Here is a 7,445-nt window from a genome sequence, read left to right as displayed (position 1 = left end):
GACATTTCCGGGGACAGATCCAGCCGGGGACAGGTAGCCAAAATTGGGGACTGTCTGTTTCCGGGGACGTCTGGTCACCCTACCTTAGTGGTACACACAAATTAAAGACACTCAAATTCTAAACTCAACCACGTCATAATGGATGGGTCGTAAACAATCGTTCCTAAAGACATTTCTATTTAAAAAAAATCTTCTTTCAGAGGGAAATTATGCCATTATTAGCTCTATTTCCAATGGTTTCTCTATTACTTTATCACAGAGCACCTCTGAAGTTAAATAAGACAGAGGCTCTGTTAACGACATTCATACGTAAAACAACGTAATCGGTAATACATTTTGGTTTGATTTTAAAAGTTTTAACTAAGACAGATATAATTTCTGTTATGCTGAAACTGTTAAAAATTGCAATGTTTAATAAGCAAATTAGGAGTAAATTTGTAATCTATCAGAATCAGAATCAGAATCAGAATCAGCTTTATTTGCCAGGTATGAGGACACATACGGAGGAACAATTTGTCTTGGAGCATTGTTACTCACACTGTGCTTACACATACATATCAACCAAAACAGAAATTATACACACTAATATATACACAAATATACATACTCTAAACAAAACAATATAGAGGCATGAGTGCAATGAAGAGATCAATACAATTATTAAATGTGCGTAGTGCAGGGTACGGGATAAAATAGTACTATGTTATTATATTACAATATGAACAGTATGAACAGTATGACATATGAACAGTTCTGAAAAATAGAAAATGAGAATGATGAATAAATAATAAAATATATAATTGGATGTGAGAGTGGGAATGATGGGAGTAATACTAAATAAGTGGAATAATACAGGTGCTGTATAGACAGTGTTACAGTGACCAGAACTGAACCAGACAGCTGTCCCGATATTATATGTTTATTCATTTATCTTTGGACACCCACCTGTGGAGTTGTCAAATAAGACAGTTTTGTTTTGCCAACGTAATGTTTTAGCAACGTAATGAGAGGTTAGTAACGACAAGTGCAACGTCAACGAATTGAGTAGCCGCGTCCCTCGCGGTCTCACTGCATTTGCTCGTAGTAAGCACTTGTTACCACTAAAGTGTGTAAATAGAACACTATGAAGTTGAACAATACTAGCAAAACCCATTAAATGAGACTTATGTTAAAAAATACTTTCTCGTTTGCTAATTTTGACCACAACAGGTAACTCTACATGAAAGTATTGTTGACCATATTTGGCATTCTGGAGGTGTTTCTGTTTGCAAATGCAGTGCAGCGCAAAGCCCGACTCAAGCGTTTTTGCTAGTTTAAGACTGACGCAGTTGTCAATTTCCATCCAATTCCAATTTACATTGTTTAAATAGCAAATGCACCTGCGCCCATCTGTGCACCCGTGGGCATGCTGGTCTCACGGGGAGGTATGTTCAGGTGCATTTTTGGCGTATTGCTATCTCAAGGCAGCGGAAAGTGCATAAACTACAGCACATAAACATGCAAAATATTAAAAATAAAATTCAACAATGTGAAATAGTATTATGGAGTTTATGTGGCAGAGTGCTCGTGCCATATATGATCTGCTCGTGCTTTCACTTCACGCACGACCAGATCAGTTTCTTCTCCTGAAAATCTCGCCTTCCTTCTCGCTTTTAAAGGGAATAGGAAATGACATTCTGAGTGGTTTATTGCATGTTACGCCCAAAACAAACCTATGATTAATTAAGACACTAAGTACAGCCCTTTTGAACCATGCACCTGGCACACAGACCCTTTTTTCCGCTGTTAAACTAGCAAAAATGGATTTGTACACGCCCTAAACGCTCCTGTGCCATGCGCTTGACTCCGTGCGTTTAGATCGTTAAAATAGGGCCCTATGTCTCCATGGTTGAATAGTTTAAATTCATCACTGGTCATTGGGTGTAAAGTTGTTGCGTTTACATGTTTGACTACCAATTTTCTTGTACTTAGAGACACTTCCAATGCACATATCCAGAAAGTGCATGCTATGATGAATGAGGCCCCATGTCTTTTTGAACGGAGCACATTATGCATTGCACAGCATCCAGGCAGATTAAACAAACAGGTACTAAATTATGTTAAAATTAAACTAATCAATAGCCTGCATCTAATCTGCATCATTTTGACATTATTGAAAAAACCTGCAAACCAATCCCCTTAAAAAACTTATCATGATAGATGTGAGATAATATATAAAAAAATATATAAAAAAAAGTGAGTGATTGTGTAAGTACAGTAGCTACTGCAGCCTTAGGTTTCTACCACACACTCATTTGTAAAAGACTTTAATCATTTAATAATCTTACATAAAGAGCGTGATATATGAATATCTTTAAATCATTTAGGCTTGGACTAGATGCGGCGTTATATTTAAATATTACACTCACAGCATTGTGCTTCATGTTTAATGATGATCATGTACAGAGTGTTTTTGTGACCACACGGAGCTGTCTCTTTACATTCAGTGCCCGGGGCATATCAAATATTGATCCAAACACACAGCAGCATATGCAGCTGCATTAAAATCAACGTTTCTGGGCTCCAAGGAGACTTGACTGTGTTGATGAAGGGTCAACCCTGAATGGAAGAGGTTGTAGCCCCCATTGATTCTATATCTGGCACATGGTTGAGCTCTTGTTTGATTCATGTGGACCTGAAGCCTGAATGACAAGTGATACAATTGCATTGCAATGAAACCTTCCAATCAATATCCAGCTGTCTTTATACAGATTAGTGGACACAGCGGGTGCATTTCAAATTATCAGAGCGTGTATTGTTCAGGATCATCCCTCCTAATTAATGAAAGGGAAGAGAGCATTAAAGAGAATTTAATATTTCAAGTGCATTCCTGAGCATACATTTTCTGCAGATAAAACAAATCATAAGCATTTGGTCTATCATATGCCCATGTTCACTATACTAAATGGATTTACGGTTTCATAATTAAAGCAGAAGTGCTTGGAATTTGTGTAATACAGCCTAGTCACGCCTCTGTCTCAGGGATTGAAGTGGAATCCCAGTAAAAATGGTTTTCCCCCCTTAAGATTTCTTAGAGCACCACTACTGAAAAATACTACTTTGGTATTTAATTGATTTCAAAAATTCTCTTTTTTAAACTTTTTTCTAAGTCCTTGCTTAGGGGCAAACATAAACACCTATTTTGTGGTTTTAACTGAGGACTTCAGAATTGGAAATGGGGTGTTTCATGTGATGTATCCACCAGGTAAGCTTACCAGTCTCTCCCCACACAGGCAAGTATTCATCCTGCTGGATATCCAACATCAGTTCCAGGCCGTTGCCCATCCCACCTTTCATCGTCAGCATGAGGGGTCGTCCATCTTGGCCTGAATTAAAGGTGTAGCACTTCCCATAGCGTGTGAATATCTGAAAAATACACACAGAGAAAAATGCGGGAATCTTAGTAATAAATGATCACAACTAGATGACAGGAGAGAAAGACATTATTCAGGCTGCATCTCATTTTGCAGCTGCATGTGTTAAAATGTGGAGATAAATGCAGTGCAGAGCAGGGGACAGAGGCAGCTAAAAATCACCTACAGTAACCTTTTCTTGTTAAGTTGTCAGCCGCAGACCTCAGAGGTCTTAGTGCTGAGATGCTGTTGACAAACTGAGCCCCCACCCCTCTCAGTGCTGCATGGTACAGTATGTGCTTGAGTGAATATGACATGACTTTTATATCAGAGTGGGATATCCTCACACATAACGACTGCCGGCATCAAAGTAAATCTAGCAAAAAGTGATTGAAGTTCTTCTGAGAACTCCACATCCAGACAGTTAACAATTACAATAATGCAAAGATTTCTGTTTTTAAATAAGAAGCGGTGATTATCATCAGAGCTGAAACATCGACTGATCAACACATCGGATGACAGAAAATTAAACAGCAACAACTATCAAAGTTCTTGCATTTCATTGTCATTTATGACAGTAAACTGAATATTTTAGTTTTAGACTGTAAAACAAGTAATTTGAAAATACCACCTTGGGCTGTGAAATTAAAAAAAGATTTTTACATTGGCAGATCAATTGATTATGTAAAGATGTTTAGTTGCAGCCCAAACGAAATCAAATCAAAAATCTAGGGCTGCAACTTGCAATTACTTACATGACTGGTCAATCTGATAATAATTATTATTAGTATTATTAATATTATTAAGTCAAAAACTATATATATATATATATATATATATATATATATGTATGTATGTATGTGTATGTATGTATGTATGTATACCTGCACTCAGAATACATGCCTAGAGAGTGTTCTGTCTCATTAATGGATTAGACATATACTGCACAGTGGTACTGGAGGGCAGCAGAACGCTGTGATCTATTGGCAAAGACATGATTGCCAGTGAACTAATGGACGTGTAATTGAATCATAGACATAAGGAATTGGAAAGCCGTGGCCAGGATCCAAAATAAATCGTTTCCTTTACTTTGTTGTCAAACCGCATGATTGGGAACCCTGTATCAAAGCATCCTACCTCACAATTAACTTATTATTAACCTTCAACATTTTGACATTCACATGAGGAAGTGTAATAGGAAGTGGAGGAGGGGTATGTAGAGAAGAAATGACAATAGCAGCAGAAAAGTAATAACTAAAATATTGTAAGTCTCCTCCTATTCGTCCTCTACTCTTTGTCTAAATATTGTACTCACAACATACAACAGAGATAAGGCTTCATTGTGGGATAGCGGGACAAAAAACTTCATCAAAACACAGATAGCTTGCACAAAAGGCTTCTTTTTTAATTTAAAAAAAAATTGCCTACATTAAAAAAAAAAAAATGCCCAAAAATGTTGCTTTACTGTATTTCTTGTGAATGCATCGTGAGGACCTTGGGAACACATAGGGAGGTGTTGATGGTGACTTATGAGTCAGACATTAGCACTTCCCTTCAATTACTCACAGCCATGTCTCATAAAGGAAAAGTTATCATAATGTGAATCCTGTTCAGTAAGGTGTGTAGAAAAGAATGGAGTGGGAATCACAATGAATTGCCTCCCATGGTGGGGTTGTATGGGAGCTTTTAAGGCACAAAATAGTGAAATGTAATAAAAGACTTTCTGATATTTGGACACAATATGAGATCGAGATGTGACCTTTTAAGTAGGTTAGTGGCAAAACCGGGTAAAAAACAAACAAAAAAGGCTGCAACATTATGTGCAATGACTCCAGAGCAGGATACAGACGTCAATGAAAAATGCCCCTGAATACATCTTAGCCCTGGAGTCGTCTCTGACCATAATCAGATCTCTTTGGAGTATAAGATGGGAAATCTTACAATTTCAAGACACTACTTGCATCATCTGGGCAAAATATCTGATGATTAAGAATGTGCAAAACCTGCAGAGAAATACTGTAATTTGCATAGATTTTCCCCATGAGATCTTTCCACAGCCACATGTTACTAAAGTATCTTAATTCAACCAATTTGTTAAGACAATTTCTTTCCATGCTTCTAGCCGTTTACAATGACTACGGGAGACAAGTTTGAACATTCAGGGCCTCTTTGCTGCTCACACTGAAAAAATTAAAGCATTTGGCAGACACGCATCAAGAAAACAGTGATAAGATTGTAAGTGATTGTGTGGCAGTGTGCGTTCTCAGCAAGTGCCCGAGCATGCACACACATTTGTATGAGAATATGAATGAGCATGCTCACATGGAGTGTGTACAGTCTACAGTACTTTTGTTCGTGTACATTCGCCCCTTGCTTGCCATCTGTGTGTATGTGTTGATAATGTGGTGATTGACTACAGGGAGGCCTGTAGTCAGAGTTGCTGTGGTAACCAGGATATTGTGCTGGCGCCATTATGTGAAGAGCAGCGGCAGTGGGTGCCGGTGGTGACCTTGGGGAGTCAGGATCTTCATTGTGTTTTACCACTTTGAGGTTTACACTCAGTCTCTCAACATGTTTCTTTATGTCTGTCAATCGAACAGCCTCTCTATCTTATTCAATGTTGTTGCTGGTGTTTGTGTTGCATATATATATATATATATATATATATATTGGGGAAATTATATATATATATATATATATATATATATATACATATAATTTCCCCAATAATATATCCTAACAATTCAGCAGGAGGTATTTTGGAAAAGTACAACCTTTATCGGAGACAGAAACCTCATTGTTGCAAAAATACAAATGAAAAACTCTAAATTAATAAATTCTATATTATGTGGAGCAATCAGGGCCAGTATGAAATGGCTCTACACACACAATGAAACGTTTACAACTTGTTGGTTTTACCTCGTTGCTCAAAATACATTTAGTGTTGGGGGGTGAGCAAATGTTTGTGATGCCAAAGCAGCTTTTCTGAGAAGATATATTTTTGGTTCTCATGCTGCTCCACACAGAGCCTACATTGCATATAAAATGAGAACCACTGTATCTTCTGAACTTGAAAACACAGGAATGAACTACTTAAACCGATCCTACCGATGGGAAAAAATGCTGAGAGAGACATCATCCTCTCTCGTTCTCGCAGGGTGTAGAAATGTCACCGGCTCTCTCTTCGATAAATAATTCACAGAGAGACAGCCTGAGACTGTTGAGGTGGCCCTCGGCTATCCTTCACATGACAATGTGACAAGGATGCACAAGCTGTTCCCTAAAGTTGCCAGGGAACCACTTTCCCTCTCCATTGATTTCAAAATCAGCACTGAACACCAAGGTGCAATGTGTTGTGACAGCTACAAACACAGATACCTAAGACGGATTGTCTGGGTTGTACTTGGCACTGAATCAACTGAGGTAAAAATTGAGGATAGGATTTGCTTATGTTCTCACTGTGTTGTATGTGATTAATAGATAATGAAGTGCGGCAACTTACTGTTCTGGGGTATCCACTTTCTGTCAGTGTACTTCATCCATATGGGAAGGGAGTGCTCACATCTTACACTATAATACATTCCAATACAACATAACCACAAACAAAACAATAGCACAGATTTGAACATCTATATAATAGGAGGTTATTCAGTTCACCTGTTACTACACTTTCAGACTAGAGGTGTGAGATGAATATTAGATCTGAAAGCTGACTGTGAGTTTCTCAGTCAAAAAAGTCAAAGAAGTCACACTGATTAAATAAAATGTGCATGGTTGCACTGCTGTATGGTCTTAGAATGATGATGCTGCTGGTTGATATAATAGTATTAGTGGAATGTTTCCTCATATATTATATACCTTATATATATAAATATTTTTATGTGCAGTGTGAAAGCGGTCACTCGTGGCTATAAACCCACAGAGTCTCAATCGACCCTATACTTCACAGTTCTACGGAGTTATTTTTAGTGTCTTTTGGCTCATTGTTTTGTCAACTTTACGGTTATAGTTCCCTCTCACTGCTCTCATCAGCATCGTTTTCGGACAGAGCAG

At 37.9% G+C, this 7,445-nt stretch overlaps 1 protein-coding gene across 3 annotated transcripts in view; it reads right to left on the bottom strand.

The window, feature by feature from the left end:
* asic1b (acid-sensing (proton-gated) ion channel 1b) overlaps positions 1–7,445 on the bottom strand; it is a 163,353-nt gene that overhangs the window by 17,814 nt on the left and 138,094 nt on the right. For all 3 annotated transcript variants that reach the window (XM_032513334.1, XM_032513332.1, XM_032513333.1), the window contains one exon: positions 3,255–3,405. In XM_032513334.1, the coding sequence (XP_032369225.1) occupies positions 3,255–3,405 (151 nt within the window). The remainder of the gene's footprint in view (positions 1–3,254; positions 3,406–7,445) is intronic.

This window comes from Etheostoma spectabile, chromosome 4, assembly GCF_008692095.1.
Source record: "Etheostoma spectabile isolate EspeVRDwgs_2016 chromosome 4, UIUC_Espe_1.0, whole genome shotgun sequence".
Lineage (NCBI taxonomy): Eukaryota > Metazoa > Chordata > Actinopteri > Perciformes > Percidae > Etheostoma > Etheostoma spectabile.
This window is presented reverse-complemented; position numbering and strand designations above follow the sequence as displayed.